Source organism: Ictalurus punctatus, chromosome 1 (assembly GCF_001660625.3).
Source record: "Ictalurus punctatus breed USDA103 chromosome 1, Coco_2.0, whole genome shotgun sequence".
NCBI classification, from domain to species: domain Eukaryota; kingdom Metazoa; phylum Chordata; class Actinopteri; order Siluriformes; family Ictaluridae; genus Ictalurus; species Ictalurus punctatus.
In genome coordinates, this window is record NC_030416.2 from 8,616,373 (window position 1) to 8,633,730 (window position 17,358).

The 17,358-nt window shown below is 42.9% G+C and overlaps 1 protein-coding gene across 1 annotated transcript; it reads right to left on the reverse strand.

The window, feature by feature from the left end:
- Nucleotides 1–4,411: 4,411 nt before the first annotated feature.
- efna1b (ephrin-A1b) lies at nt 4,412–16,576 on the reverse strand. Its single transcript, XM_017475905.3, has 5 exons — nt 16,287–16,576; nt 7,393–7,688; nt 5,974–6,039; nt 5,697–5,807; nt 4,412–5,568 (listed from the first exon to the last, which is right to left on the reverse strand). The coding sequence occupies exons 1-5, from the start codon at nt 16,385–16,387 to the stop codon at nt 5,450–5,452; spliced, it is 693 nt and encodes a 230-aa protein (XP_017331394.1). The 5' UTR covers nt 16,388–16,576; the 3' UTR covers nt 4,412–5,449.
- Between the last annotated feature and the right edge of the window lie 782 nt (nt 16,577–17,358).

Below are 17,358 nucleotides of genomic sequence, written 5' to 3' on the forward strand. Positions count from 1 at the left end.
TTGGTTACTGAACCAGGAAGTAAAACAGAAACACAGCCAATGGAGAACTAGTTCTACAGTCTGACGTGTCTCTGTAGTTAGATTTCCCCTTTGACCAGAACAGCAAAAACAACAACATGAGACTGTTGTTGTTGTTGTTGTTTTTTAGTTTAATTGAAACTTTTACTGTATCAGCAGCTCTGACAATAGTTCCGGCTGCAATTCAGTATTAATGCGTTGTAATGTAATACGTCATCGTTTCCATAGTAACAGCTCATTCACTTGTATGCTGGACACCACATAATCTAAGCCTAATAATACACTGATTAAAAACATGTTGTTGTTGTTTATAACAAAGAAAAACTTCGTTTTCTCTTCTGTAAGGAGATAACATTTATGGAAAGAGCCTTGGATGCCAGGAAGAAAAAAAAAGTTTGCACTGCAGTTTTATAAATGAAATAACAAGCTTTGTTGTTGTTGTTGTTGTTGTTGTTGTTGTTGTTGTTTTTTAAACTTCAAGAGAGAGCAAAGAAAATATAGTTATTGTGACGCAAGCGATAAAATGAACTAACATCTCTCACTGATTTTTGATCTACAAAATGAAATGTAACTATAAATGATTAAAAAGTATAAAGTGTCCTTCATTGATACATTGGTATTTTTAATCATTCACAAATCACTGAGGTGTAAAGGGAATAAAACACATCAGGACGTGTTGTAATTGGAAAATAATCCACTACAGGTTGGTTACAGTAACTGTACTTCACATCAGGCCACGTCACACCACCCTGTTTTCGGTTCTTTTCCTGTAACAGCGCACCCCATTGTGTTTTATCCCTTACATAATCGTTGATCCTTTGTAATTAGTGTTGTTGTCTGTTGCAGCAGTTGGTAATAATATTGTAATATGTGTGTAAATAATTAAAAAGCATCTAAGCCACCAGAGTCCTTGGTTACTTTAATGCTGGAACAAAACATGTTATAGGAGATTGATTATTATGTATTGTTATTATCAGAGATTACATGTGCAAATTATTGGAGTGACAAATACTTTGTTAAAGCACACTTTGCTTGTAAACCAGTTCTCTCTTTTTTTTTTAAAGAGTGTACCCCTTTAGCGCATCCTGATTTGGCACACACTTTCTAACAAAAATGCTCTAGAGCTATCAAATTGCAAGGAAATCTCCTGTACACAGCCCTCTTCAAGTCATTACACGAGATTTTGATAGACTTTAGATCTGAGCTCTGACCGGGCCATTCCTTTATTGACTTGGATTTGTGTTTTGGATCATTATCGTGCTGAAGGTGAAATGTTTATTCATCTTTAGTTGTGTAACAGAGGCCCACATGTTTTGTGCCAAAACTGACTGGCATTTGGAGCTATCCATTATCTCGACTAGAACCCCAGTCCCAGTTGAAGAGAAGCACAATGCTGCCACCACCATGCTTCACCATGGGTATGGTGTAGCTGTTTTGTTTTTATATCCAAAATTTTCTACCTTGGTCTCATCAGACCATAACACATTTTGTCACATGGTTTGAAGTGATTTAGGCATGAGAAAGGCCTTCCGTCTATCCACTCCACCCCATAGCCCAGACAAGACATATGAAGAATACAAGAGATAGTTGTCACATGCAAGGAGGGACCATTACTTGCCAGATATCCCTGCAGTGGATGTTTAATGTTGGCATAGATCTCTTGGCAGCCTCCCTGGTAAGTTTTCTTCTTGTTCTATTATTAATTTTAGAGGGGCGTCCTGTTTTTTTATAACGTCACTGTAAAGAAAATCCTACACAAACAACGGATCTTTATTTGGGGTTAATCTAAATCACTTCACTGATGATAGGTGTATGATGATTACGTTGGAATGTGATTGGTTAATTCTGAGCACAGTCACATGACCCATTATAAAAGGATGTGCACACTTATACAACCAGGTTACTGTAAGTTTTTTTCTTCTTTTTTTTTTCCCTGAAATGTTTCTATTTGTTTATTTATCTTTTTTACATGAATTTTATTGCTAGCTATATCACATTAAAGACTGAAATCTTTCAGACATGATTTATCTTGGTTTAATTTTTAACATCACAAAAAGGTGCAATTTTAACAGGGGTATGTGGACTTTTTATATCCACTGTATAACTAAGGTCACAAACCAAATAAAAACTGTGCTTTCAGTGCTATACTGAAAACCATATGATCAGCAAAATGAAGAATTTGAAGGCAGGACACATACTAGCTCTTATATTAGTTTATTTACAATGTATGAGTTTATTAAAGGTGTGCTGTTTGTTTGAGGTTTCTCATATCAGACATTTTGCAGCCAGTGACCCTTTCAACTGTAAAATAAATGGCAGGGACCCCCCTCAGCTCATTATTTAAATTTGTACCAAATATTTTGGCTATTTACTGCAGCCATAAACTGAGATTTCCACTCAAGGAACATGTTTTTATTAGATTCAAATTTACATTATTCATAGAACTATTTGTTTTTAGATCAGATATTTTGTTTACCTCACCACTCAAATGGGTGACTAGCTATAAGATAAATAATACTAAAGAATAACTCCGATAATGGTCAGTTTTGATTTCCACCACTATAACAAAGAACTCATGAACCTATGCAGACATCAACAATATCGTCAGCTCTTCACAGATCTGGCGTCTATGGGAGCGTGGCCAGTGGGAAGCCACTTACTATATGACAAAGGTTAATATATAAACGATCTTCAAAATCTGTGAGCTTTTGAAAAGAAAAGTGAGCCATTGTTCCTAAAATCTAAGCATTATGTTAAATACAGTCTAACATGCAATTAACACCACTCCTACCATAAAGGGCGGTGGTGGTTGCATCATGCTCTTGGGTTGCTTTTCAGCAAGAGGAATCATTGTTGCCATCACAGGCAACGTAGATGGAGCCAAATATAAGCAAATTGTTGAGGAGAACCTGTTCTAGTCAGTCAGACATCTACATTTAGGGTGAAAATATACAATCAGGTCCATAAGTATTTGGACAGTGACAGTTACTTTCGGCTTTAATAGACTTTCGGCTTTAATTCAAGGGGTTTAACAAAAATATTGCATTAAATGTTTAGGAAATAACGAGTCTTTATTGATCAAATATACATATGTACAGTGAAATTCTTTTCTTCGCATATCCCCAGCATGTTAGGAAGTTGGGGTCAGAGCGCAGGGTCAGCCATGATACAGCACCCCTGGAGCAGAGAGGGGTAAGGGCCTTGCTCAAGGGCCCAACAGTGGCAGCCTAGCAGTGCTGAGGCTTGAACCCCCGTCCTTCCGATCAATAAGCCAAAGCCTTAACCGCCAAGCCACCACTACCCCGAATATAGCCATTTAATTTTACATAGTCCATTTTCACAGACCATTTTACCCAACTGTATATTTTCCAAAGGAATGGCTTGAAAAAAAGGAAGATTTGTGTTCTGTAATGGCCAAAATCCTGACAATTGAAAATCTGTGGCATGACTTGAAAATTGCTGTCCACCAACATTCTAAATGTAATTTGGCAGATCTGGAGAATGCACTGAGGAACGGAAGAAAACGTACAAAGCTAAATCAAAATGTACAAAGCTCATAGAGACACAAACGAGACAACTTAAATCTGTAATTGCTGCAAACTGACAATTTACACGGAGGGGTTGAATACTTATCAGTTAAGTGGTTTTGAAGATTTTTATTTATTTATTTATTTAATTTTTACAATTTTTAAATAATTCTGAGTACATCTAAATACTTTATTTCATTTTTATTTCTGTAAAGAGTGACTTCTTAAGGAGTAGAAAACATACACCCGTTCTGATATGCTTAAAGTTCATGTTGCATTAAAGAACAAAAAACAGAAATAATCAAAGGGGGGGCGAATACTTTCCTGAGGCACAAACAGAAAAAGTATGCAGTCAAATGTACCGAGACTGATTGCTTGAGCGTATTCTACACGCGCGACTTCGGTCATTTCGTTGACCCCAACACCATCTGCATTAGTGCTGTTTTCCTTTTCAGCAAATTTAGTGAAATCAATGGAACATTGTGTACATTTGCTGGCCAAACAAAACTAGCGCTGACAACTATTGACTTTTCTCAGGAGAAAGATGTAGAAAGCAGGGTGGAAGTGCCAGAGAAAATGCACTAAAGTGACGTCCTCGCACCCTGGTGACAATTTACACTCCTTGCTCTCCTTCCCCCCCCCATCCTGGTGCTCGGGTGTTTGGATAACGAGTGTGAAGACGTGGCCGGGGAACGAGGGATGAAAACAGGAACAGAGGAGAGGAAAAGAGCGAGATGGAGCACAGGGCTGACATTTGGCTTGGCTAAGATGGGATTTGCTCACACCTCATGAATAAATCTTCAGAAAACCACCAATGTGTGTGTGTGTGTGTGTGTGCGCTCCTCGCTGCACTCAATATAAAGAAAACACAACTGTTTTTTTTTTCCTTTACGTATCACAATTTTTTTTTATTTTCTTTCACAATTTTGCACATTTTCATAATTAACAAAGGCATTATATAACTCTCTGTACACTTTTTTTTTTTTTACACAATTATTTACAGATCCACAGAAATAAAGAAAACACAGCTTGTCTTGTGAACTTGGAGAGCTCCACACATCCCTGTCCATGAGTGTGTGTGTGTGTACAGTTGTACTGAGCATGTTCTAATGTCAGAGAAGACCAGCTCCTCTCTCTCTCTCTCACACACACACACTCACACGCACGCACACTCAGCACAACTGCACATCTGTGTATATGTACATTTATGTCAGTTTGCCTGTATAAAACAGAATTAGTGTCTGTCAAATTATATATAGTGCTTCATTACATAAACCACCCTGTAGGCTTTGAGGCAAAAAAACAACAACAACAAAAAAAATAGTACACGTGACAAAACACTAGCAAATGGCTACATTTCAGGTTGCACATACGTGACGACATGCACGAGTATTTTCCTCTGAGGTCCAATAAGCAGGACATATTTGAGAAGATCAGCATATTTTTTGGCTCACGTTTTGAGAACTTATCATTTTTTTAAAAATACATACTGCATATATGACACTAATAAAAACTAAAATAAAAAAAAATGCAGTTACACATAGGGTCCATGAAGATCTTCCAGCTACTGCTTAAAGAAGGCGTCCAATCTGTGCTCTTTACACAGACTACAAAAGTAATGTAAAAAAAAAAAAAAAACCTCAAACAAACAAATAGGGAACGCTGTCAGGTAATAATCTTCCTCTTTAAAAACAAAGAGGAGAGCAAAAAAAAAATTTTTTTTTTTTAAAAATCACTCGCACAAACACAAGCACGTCACTCAACAACTTACACACCAGCACCCATGCTTCACATCATTTCACATATAAAAAAACATCCGTGTATAAAATCAGATCCGGCGACCAGCACTGGTAAAAAGTCTGTTCATCGGCAGGTCTTCACGACCAGGGAAGATGACGCTCATCTCAGTGTAAGAGCAGGAGGAAGACGGGAACGAGCGTGACGAAGAAGGAGAGTGCTGTGACGTGGACGGCGGAGCTGCCTACGCTCCTCTCGACAACTGGGATCATAACAATAGGATCATCTGAAATAGAAAGAAAGACAGAGAGGAGCGATGAGAACATGGCTTCTTCCTGCAGATCTTTGTAGAAACGCGATGCTGGAATAAACCCGCAGAGATGAATGGAGGGAGGACGGATCGACATCGCTCACCTGCCGGAAGCCTGTTGGACGGGTTGTGCGCTCCTCCTGCGCCCGTCCGTCCGTGCTTTCCTCCTTCCGTCTCCTCCTCTTTCTCTGTCGTCTTCTTGTGGTTTTTGGAACCTAAGAGCATCAATCAGCACCGTTACGGTATACACAAGAAAGCTGTAATTAAACAGACGCGCTAAAAATAGCCGTGTCTGTCAGGTGCTTGCACATGCTAAGCATGTGTTGAATAAAACAGGCTGTGGTTACTGCTAGGAATGATAATAATATAGTCGGGGCTTACCATGAGGTCCGACTACGTCGACCTTTAGCCGCAGGCAGTCGCTCCCATGCTGGTGCAGAGGCTTGGCTGTGAATACAAGGGGAACATATAGAAATGTTTAGAAATGCAATAAAGGACATATTTAGTGGCTATAAAATAAAAAAAAAACAACTTATAAACCTAAATTCAACTTCAGACAGCTGGTTCATATACGCATTGGTTGTATGTACAGCAATCTCACTGGTTCACGAGACTAAATAAAGTAGCCAGACACTATATTCAACAATGTATAGAGTTTATGATGCTAGTTTATGGCTAGTGTTACAGTTCATTGCACCGAATAAGTTCAGACAGCAAATGAATTCAGCTGCAAGGCAAGTATTAAATTTGCAGTTCGCCTGCCTCAAACCCATTAAAGTGCTTAGATTGGTTGGTTTTTTTTGGTAAAAAACACTTTTGCAACTACTGACCTTTTCGTTTTAGTTTCACTGTAGGCACTGTAGTTCGAAATGCATCTTAATTACTGAATTAACGTCTTTAAATGGCGTTTGCCGAGTGAAAACGAACAAGATTGATGCCAGGTGTGTTCTTTAAAAAGACGTCTATACCGGTTTAAACACGTCACGTTCTCAGATATAAAAGGTACTAAACTGTTCCTGGGGTGGTACCCCGTGTACATCTTTTGTACCTTTAGTATGCATCTTTGAGGGCGTTTTCAGACCTGTAGATCTGCGCTTTGTTCCGAAACGGTGACTTAAATTGTTTTCTCCTTGGCTCGGTTCGCTTTCACGGGGCAAAGAGTACGAACATGTGTTTATGCAAGTTGCACGTGACTACACTGTCCTGTTCTCGGTAACAGCGCGCCTGTTTACGTTCCTGGGATCCGAGCATATCGGTCCTCCATTAAGATGGATAGACAGCAGCTCCGCGAGCTTATAGTGGCTTTCTTTTTTTTATCTGTGGTTGTTAGAATTGATCTAACTCATATGTTGAACGGCGCAATTAAAGCCCGTCTCCTTGAGACGCTCGTTAAACACCTCGTAAACCTCACGGTTTTTATGCGTTTTTGGAAGCTGTTCAGAAATATGTTCGTCGGACTAAATTTCAACGAGGCATTTTACCCCGTCTTTGGTCCGAGTTAAACCGTAATTAATACTGCGAGACGTTAGCAAAACAAACACACTTTTTCCCGTAACGCAGTTCCCATCGTGCGTCGCTAAACAGGTTGGTCCGTTGGCTCGGATTGCTTTCTCGCACAGAGTTTCGTTTGCACTGGACGAGGAGGTCTCGGGTGGATCGTTTTGGTGTGGAACCGAGCGCTATTGCTGTGTTCATATATACCCTTACATCTGAGGGTGTATACTACCCCATTTGTTAGCTTCCTGCTCTCTTCCTATATCTCACACGTCTCAGCTAGTTCGTATCTGGTGTGACACTCACAGATGTAGTAGTAGCTCTCTCCTTGGCGGAACTCCTTGCCCAGTGTGAAAGGTGTGAAGCGTTGGAACTTTTCGGAGAACTTCTCAGGCGCGTGGGCGGCGAAGGGCCTGGAACACTCCCAGCGCAGCTGATCGAACGAGTGCGGCTTGCACACCTCGTAGTCCTCAAAGTCCACCATGTAGAGGACGTAGCGCTCGGCCTGCTGGGACGGGACCTCGCCACGCTTGTAGTGCGGGCAGACGATGTCCAGGTAGTCGTTGATGCGCACGTTCACTGTGTACTCGTCACCTATAAAGCTGGAGAGAGAGAGCGAGAGAGAGAGATATGACTGGTTATGATCTTTACCTGATAGAGGGCTGACAGACGTTATCTATGCGAGATCATGTACCCTTCACCTCATTCTACTGGTTTTGTCAAAAGACATAAACACCTTTTTTTTTTATGACCCCGCCACCTCCTCGGTGTCTCCGTCAGTGTTTGTGTTTTCTGTCACGTGTGTTATGTGAAGAATTTGGATTGCGTGATGAGGTCTTGAGATCTTGACATGACCACCTGGGTCCAGATATCTTTCTCTTGTGTGCTAAAATCACACGCTCTCGTTTGTGCCGCCTCTTATCCATGCGGGGTTTATAATCGTTCAACTTTGAACTTTTGCGCATGCTGCTTCGAAGTCATGACCCGTGTCCTGCCATCTTTCCTTCGTTTATCAAAACGGAGACGGCTCAGGAGACGCCCAGGCTCCGTCTGCTTTCCCGGCCGTCCCCCCTCCCTGTGTTTACGGCCTTCTGTCTCTTGACCGTCTCCGTCGTTCCGTGTGTTTTCCTGTCTTCCCATTTTTCCCATGAACAGAGTCTCTACTTTCATCATTGTGGTGTACAGTTTACCAGATGAACACCTGAAATTTCTGTTGCTTTAAAAACATTTTTTTTAAAAAATGATTTATGGCACTGACGAGCACGAGTGATTCAAATCCTGTGGTAAAAGCTACACGTAAGAACGATTTACAGTGATTGCAGTTTTGGATTTGACTAAGTGTGTAATTTTTTCCTTCCCTAAATGCACCCCTCTCCTGCGGTGACCACGAGAACTGGTTGCACGGCAACGTTTCGATCCCGCTGTCTAACGAGACGCCTGATTGGCTGCTACTACCCGGCCGTGTTACTATGCTATAAACTCCGCTTGCAGATTTGCATTTTACAGACCTTGGGTCTTTAAGCGGTACATAACTGACAAGCAAACTTGTGTGTGTGTGTGTGTGTGTGTGTGTGTGTGTGTGTGTGTGTGTGTGTGAGCGAGCTGCCATCAAAGCAAAAGCTGTCCTCTCAACCCTCACCCTTTCTCTCATGTTGTTGTCAGGACCCCTGGTTGAGTTTCAGACAGAGATGCGCTGGATCCTACACCTCAGCCACACACTCACTCCTACTCTCTCTCTCTCTCTCACACATACTCACAACTCCATCTCACACCAGTGTTGTTCTCTGTTAGAATTAGCAGACCTGTCAAAACAGCCTTACAGTCTATTCAGAATGAGGTAAACACACACACACACACACACACACACACACACAGCTCTTGTTAGCACAGGCTGCTGCTGGGATTAGAGCCCATCTTGCCCAGCCTTGTAATCAAAGCCACGTTCAAACGGCGGGGTGTATATGCTGCTAAGCCTGTAGCCTTTTCCCCGTGTGGGAAAATGGCACGTGCGTTGTCTGTTTTCTGGCGGAGCACACGGACGTCTGAGAATAATCAGCCATTGTGCTAATCCGCAAAGTCGCAGCGGCACTCACACCTCTTACACCACTCTTTAAACCTGACTGCTCTACTTCACTGACCAGTGGAACACTCTCTTAATCACCCTGACTAGATCTCAGTCAGTCAGCTCAGTCAGGAAAATCGTGCGTAACAGAACTCACGTGCTAACTTGCTAGCGAATGGGAACGCCGAATGTAAACTTCGCTAGTTTGACAGATTTTTCCCCCCTTCTACTACAGTAAATAAATAAATAAAATCGTTGACATTAGGTCTATGCAAAATCAACATTGAAATCTCACTCATGGCTATGCGTGACAAAGTGAGCTAATTTACTAGCGGTTAGCGTGCTAGCTCATTTAGCATGACAGGAAGACATTTGGCAGTTGCTTTTTTTTTTTTTTTTTTTTTTTTAATTTAAACATATGATCAGAGATCTTGGTGTTTTTATGAGATATAGAGACATTCCTGGCCTATATTGAGTCGCTTTTCGAGTTTTTTGGTGCTTTTATTTATCTATCTATCTATTTATTTATTTATTTAGAAAAGCTACTTGAGTATTTCGCACAATACCTGAACTACTCAAGTATTGCACGCAATACTTTTTCACAGTGATGTTTGTTGGCAAATGAGACCTTTTAGCTATACTCGCGTTTGACGCACGGGAATCAAAGACGTACGCGCGTTGTGATGACGTCACGTGACGCGTCTCGGCCCAGGACCTCAGAAGATCTGCCGTAATTGGGATGAAATTGTGATGAAATTGATTCAGAGAACGCAAAAAAAATCCAGAAGCGACTGACTTCTTCGGCATAAAACATATTAAAGCTGTATATTGTTCTATATGTTGTCTCCCTCTCTTTTTTCTCTCTCGCTTTCCCTCATCCCCCGCTCCGTTTCTTTGAAAAAAAAAAGGAGGAGTCTAAACGGAGGAGTCATTATGACGCTTGAAGTGTCAGTGCTCGTTGTAGTGAGTGTGTATTACTAATAAAGTGTGTGTGTGTGCATGTGTATTTAATATATCCGCCTTGATCCGAGGCCTAACAATCACACACACACGAGTGTGTTTTGTTGTTTTTTCTCCTCTTGGCCACGCCACTTCAAACGCTTGCTGTGCTTGTGCAGCCGGTCCGTCCTCTCGTTCCCGTGTGATAGTTAGCACAGTGAGGTGCTGGCTCAGAGCGAGCGAGGGATGCTGGTATGAAATCAATTGGAGATCAACCTGCTTTGCTCAGTTTCTGTTTCTCATCTAGCTTTCCTCTGTTCCATCTGTTAACTCGGTGTCTCTAGGAGTCTATGCAGCTGCAGGGCCTTAGGCACAAGCTATGTATGGAAAACACTGTGTGTGTGTGTGTGTGTGTCTCTCAACAGGTACTAAGATTAGAGAACTTCATACTGTCCAAGAGCTCTGTCTGCCATATGTTATGTGTGCTTTTTGCATTTCTCTACGTGTGTGTGTGTGTGTATATGAGTGAAGAGCGTGTCTCGGGATGTACAAGATGCAGGTTCAGCGTTCGGCCCGAACCATCTTTCTTTCTCCCTCTGGAATGTCTCAAGCTGCCGAGCTGTCAAGCAGGTCAGCAGAGTCAAAGTGCAGGGTCAGACGTTTCACACACACCGTCGGAGTCAGCACAACACACACACACGTTACACAACATGTTCAGACAGTCAGCACTGAACACATGCCCTCCACAACAACTGCACTATAATGGCAGTCGGCACTCCACACACTCTCTTACACACACACTACACACACACACACGCACTACATTTGCACACCTGTGTGCTCGGTTTTTTGTAAAACCTTACCCGGGGTGGGGGGGGCGAGGGGTGGCAGCATGTCGTGACAAGCATTTTGAGTCTATTTTGGAGCTTTGTTCTTAGACTGCTGGGTAATAAAACCAGTCTATCCACACACACACACACACACACACACACACACACACACACAAGCGCTTACTCTGTATTACAAGCGGATTTCTGGGGGAAATTCCATATTACTGGATTCATTGTCAGTTGCTTGGAAACATTACGACACGTTATCGATAACATGCTAAACTTCGTCGTGACACACTTTTCTTATTTTTCTCGGTTAGTAGTATGAGGCCGACTGACTCCACCGTTACTCATTCGTCGGTCTGATGTATTTCCCGTTCCCCTTCGTTTTTTTCTGGTGTGTATGTAAACAGAAATATATGTGAAACCATCATGCCATCCAAACGCCCACTAAATTTCACAATTCAGTGGGGACTTAGTGATACGTGTGATAACGTGTGCTGGAAATGTCTCCGGTAGAACAGCGATGCATTTCTGCTGTATTACACAAGCCTGGTGCTAATAAGCGGCTGATTGTCTCGTTATCGACCATGGCAGTGATTAGTCCAGCCACAGAGGACCAGGCCGGAATGCTAAGCGGCTCCTCTGGTATTCCCAAGCGGAATTATTACATCTAGCTTCTCTAAAGTTACCCCAAATACAGTGAGTGTGCGTGTGTGTGTGCACTAGACAGTGAAATCTTAATCAACTCAACGATGTGCTTTTTTTTTTTGTCCCTACTAAACATTTTCTCTGGCCACCTCTTTAAAACCTCATTGGAGGCGCCTTGCCCTTTTCCGCAGCCTCTCAATTCCATCCCATCCATCACTGTCCCCATCTCTCCTCCCCCTCTTTGTCCATCTTTTATTTCTCCGTCTTCGGCCCATCCCCCTCTCGGTCAGTCTCTCGTCCTTTTTCCTCTTTAAGATCACATAATAAACCTCTTTATCGGGACTAATTTTTAAGCGACTCGTTCCTTTCTTTCTGTCTGACCCCTTCGCCCCTCCACCCATCCCCCGCTCTCTCTTTCTGTCTTTAATGCCCTCTCCCAATCTCTTTCACTTTTAAATGGATGCTAATTGCTAGCCGGTAGGACATCCTGTGAATCTCAAGCCATGCCCGAAGTCATCCGACTCCGCGCCGTTAACAAGATATGGATTTTTGTCTTTATTAATTCGCGCCTGGGTTAAAAACAATCAAGACATACAGCCTTGATGATAACGATTTGCTTTGAACGCTCAATAGGTGGCAACAGTGAGCTAGCCGGGACACTACGGCTGGATGTAAAGTAATCCAATCGGGCTAGATGGCGGAGCAGACACTAATTAAAACACCCGGGCCTCGTGTGTAAACAAAAGCTGCCAGATCGTGAGCGCTACTCTACGACGAGTGCAGCGCACCAGATCACAAAACGGTGTGTACACAAGGAGAACAATACCTTTCAGAGTACTACAAAAGCGGTGACAGGAAAACGCTGACTCTTTGGTGTGGTGAGAATCCAAACACTAATCAGCGTGGGAGACAGAGAACGGAGATGCTGTAGAGAAAGACTACGAGCGAGGAAGGGGAAGAAGAAGAAGAAGAAGAAGGGAAAAAAAACAAAAACGAGCGCAGGAAGAGAACAGAGGAGCGACTGTGAGAATGGGGACGTGAAGAAGAAATCAAGGAAGGCTGAGGAGGAAGTCTGGGATGGAGATAAGACGGAGAGGTGGGGCGCGGGGCTGAGAGTAAGGAAAACACGGGGAACGGAGTGGGAACAGGATGGGGGTGAAAAACAACTTAAAACCAGTCTTAAAAATCGACTTACTTACTGGGAACCTACATTACAGGAATTACCGAGTCAGTCTAGGATCGCATGCATAACACCGACTGCGAAGGGATTTCGGATTACTTTAAAACTCCGTGATGGTTTTGAATGGTTTCGTCTGCCCGGATTACAGAACCTGCACCCGTAATCTGAGCCTGAACTCTGCCCTTACAGCAGATTACAGTCGTCTGTATGCACGCAGCTGAGTGTGCGATTAAAGCAGAACTGTCGGGGGAAGGCTTAGAAAAAGACAGACGACGCTATCCGGAGCCGAGAGAACAAAGCTGACGTTAGCGAGCATCTAAACAGCTACTTTTCTTGAAGATTACGCTTGCCTTCCAACTCACACTTTGAGACACCAATACGAAAATAGAGTCGCATAAAATGCGAGAGACCTACAGCGGAAGACGATACGGGTGCCTCGATACAAATGCTGATACAACACAGGCTGTGTAGGGTTCTACTGTAGTAGTAAAAAGGACAGAGAGTACTTCGCTGCTCAAGAGTAAAAACAGGGAGGCGATCGCATTTGAGGGATGGAAGGAGTGGAGACGGAGAGTGGTACGGACAGGTACTGGGAAAAAGGAGGGGAGAGAGTGAGCGAGAGACATTGGGAGGATGAGTGGACAGCTGACGGTCAAGTATAGCAGTGCATCTGCTGCCAGCGCTCGACACTTACTAAATATACCCAAATCAGACATTCCGTGTGTGTGTGTGACCTGTAGATCACCGAATAAAGCCAATCCCCCTCACTGAACGCTTAAACGCCAACGAACATGCATTAAAAATCCTACAAACACACTATCCCGACCCAGTGCCTTTCGCCCCAGCTGTTGCTCACTTCGTTATGTCTTTCCCCCTGCAGCGCCCAAACACTTATACACACACACTGCAAGCCGAGGCACGCCGTCACTGCTGGAAGACGCTCACAAACAAGTTTGCGTCGCCCAGACGGGGTGTAGAGACATCAGACCTGACAGGCCCGTCACCTTGGGCATTTACACGCCAAACCAGAGAGGCGACTTTCCAAAGATGCACGCAAGGGATTAAATCATTACTGTCCACACTCCAACATAAATGACTGCACACACGCCTCCCCCACACACACACACACCCAGAAGCAACTGGTGTGGCGCTTCATGTCCAAGCACGTACGTGTGTGTGTGTGTGTGTGTGTGTTTGTGTACGACTGACAGGTTCTCGGATCACACACACGAGTAGGCTGATGGTCCACTAGGGCCATCCATTAGGGACTAATCCACTCATCCATTGATTAATTGAACGTTATGCTGTGATTCATCGCAGTATCGGCGAAATTCGCCGAAACACTAATCTCCGAGTGCATTAGCAAAATCCGAGTGGAAAATAGCAAGGAAACGCGAGTGAAAAGAGAAGAAGATTAATTGTAACTGATGAACCAACACTGCATTTCCGTCCCTTCCGGCACAGGCGAGATTAAGAGGCTTTACAGCGAAAACGCTGTATGAATAGCAAATAAATAAATAAATAAACCGCCTACCAGATTAGGCTCGTTATAAGCGTGTCGTGTGCTGTTTACAAGTAGAAAAAAGAAGAAAAAAAAAAACCGACAGCTTGCGTGCCTACGACTTAAGAGTGTATTTTAAGGCTGTCTTAATTTAGTAGTGGTCAGAAGAGATTGCGTCATGTTATATGGATTTCTTTTCATTATGCAAGTGAAAGCTTTGGCGTGAATGTGGGATTGAAACGGAAAGGAAAACTGGACTATAGATGAGGTGTTGTGATGCAAATTTTAAACATTTTTTTTTTTATCCCTGTCTCCTTTCTCTTTCAAATATAATAATATCTATTCTCTTGCTGATTCCGAGCGTCCCTGACTGACTTCTGTCTTCTCATCTCCTCACATCCGAAAGAGTTCGGCTTCGACCACGCATTCTCTCTCTCACCTAGCTGTTGATCTGTCTCACTCTCTCTACGCAACCGTGCTGACTGATGGTGAGTCAGTCAGTGCAGAGTCTGGTCGAAGCAGGAACAGGTAGGAAAGTTACGCAATCCCATTAACTGTGACGCACTCTATGACATGTGATTGACTTAACAGCGCACCCTGAGAGTGGCTTACACCACCACCACGCCGGGAAAAAAAAAAATTCCCAGGAAATTTTCCAATGATTGATTTTCAAGTGTGGAGGTTTAATTAATCGCTTGTTTGTGACAGAGCAGGACTTCTGATAAAACAGTCATGACGCTCGATTCCTGCGCATTAAAGCTGTTTCTGGTGAACCATGTGACTGCAGCTCGCTGAAATGTAAGACATATCCCTGAGCACCTCTATTAAGACTTAACGGCCCGGCCACTAAAAGGCTATAAAATTCCACAATCCTGTCTTCAGGTTTGCCTCGAAAAGCTCGATGCGATCACCCCGAAATGCCCTGTCTCGTATTGATCCCTACAAAGTGCCTGTTTGTCATTTCAACCTTTCTATGCAGAGCGAAATGAGAACGCAATCAATTACACAAATGACTTTAAAGCCCTATTTCTGCACGGCCGAAAATCGACTGCGTTGAATTAACACCTACCGTGTTGACGTAAGTCCAGATGGACGTGTACGAACACAGTAAAAAGGTACATTTAACCTTGGGGGAATTTACAGGGGCGGATTTGAGCTTCATTCACATTCTGATTGCACCGGCAGGGCTGTGTGATGCCTCCTTGCCCCTGGTAACACACTGTAACATAAGACTTCTCTTAAAATTAGTAGTCTACTACAGACATGCCTACTGTCTAGTTTGCTTATGGTGGTCTATTTATTGCTCTGGACATATATGTGTGTGTGTGTGTGTGTATGTGTGTGTATCAGAACACCACAGAAACGTGTGATTATATTTAATCTGATTAGTCTAACTGTTTGTGGTCATGCTTTATCCCTGTGTGTGTGTGTGTGTGTGTGTGTGTGTGTGTGTGTGTGTGTCAGAATACCACAGAAGTGTGTGATTAGTATTAATCTGATTAGTCTAACTGTTTGTGGTCATGCTTTATCCCAGTCTGTGTGTGTGTGTGTCTGTGTGTGTGTGTGTTTTAGGGTGGGGGGTTGAATGGGCCTGAAGTAATTACAGTCCAGTTAGTGTCATTTAAAACTTGGAACCAGATGTAAATCCAAAACCTCATGACACACACACACACACACACACTCCAAGGAAATGAACTGCTGCATATATCATGTGTATATATGTGTATATATATATATGTGTGTATATATATATATATATATATATAAAATGCACTCTGAGGCTTGTGTTGGTGAACAAACCCATAATCCTTCCAGTGTTAAAGCTGGCACAAGTGGCACCGCTCGTGCCTTGTTTACACGCTAGTGCGCGCGCGATAAGGAGCAATCCCGTTCATTCCCGTTTTAACACCAATATGCATGCGCGAAGTCAAGTCCACTCGTGCATTAAGACGCGCAGTGGCTACAGCCAGACTGTGCAGACCGAAGAAGTAAATAAAACAAGAGAAGACGCACAATAACAGAGAAGAAGCTACTCACTTTGGATTGCTGCTGTTCCAGTAGACGCTGTGGCGCTCCGCGGACACGCACAGGACGCACAGGACGCTCAACAGCGCGCACAACAACCCCAGAAAATCCATGGGTCACTCTTAGCGAAGTTAGTCTTCAAGAGGATTTTAAAAAATAATAAAATAAATAATAATAATAAAACTGGCAGCTTTTGCAGAAATGGCAGCTTTTGCAGAGAAAACGCGAGGCTCTGTAAAGAGCTGAGTTTGAGAAGAACACAACACTGACCAGTAAATAACCGCGCGAGAGAATAAACACAGCGCGCCGCGTGCTGCTAGTTTTAATAAACGGCCACGCCTCTTCATGTAGCTCGACCAATGACAAGAATGGAGTACACTTTGGCCACGCCTACGTGTAGTGTTTTTGTTGGGGTTTTTTTTTTTTTTTTTTTTTAAGCTCTCAGTTTAGATGAATAAATTACTACGCTTGAGGCAAGTGGTGCTAATGGTTAGAACTAAACCAAAACCAAAAACCAAAAAAAATAAAAACCAACCAAACAAACAAACTAAAAAAAAACCCCAAAAACCAATTAACACCCCATTCCGACATCCTAAACACATCAAACTAACTTTTTGAAAAATAATCCAGTGTGTATGAGTGTTTCTGACATGCTTTACTGTTTACCCAGTCTTCTTTTCCTTGTAGTTTTGTCAGAACTCCAGTCTGGCCTGAATGGCAGTAGTCTAAGACAACAACATCCTTTCAACCAATAGGCCTATATTATTTCAGACCAAGAAAGCTATCTTGGAAAGTTGGGCGAGAGCTCCTTAAATATTACTTTTGTAAGATTATATAGCTCGAGTGACAGCACTGACAACAAAAACAAGCTTTTTGTGGGTGTCAGTCAACCTACATAATCCCAGCAATCCTTCTCTGTGTGTGATAAGGATATCATGGCCTCCCCTATGGAGTCACCAGGGCTTTTCCTTCTTTCATCCCACTCATCCGGCGGCTCCTGGTGTTCTTAACCCAGTTTGGGAGCTCAGCCAGCCTTGGGGCAACATGGAGACAGCCAACCCCTTCATTAGCCCAAAAACCTGGA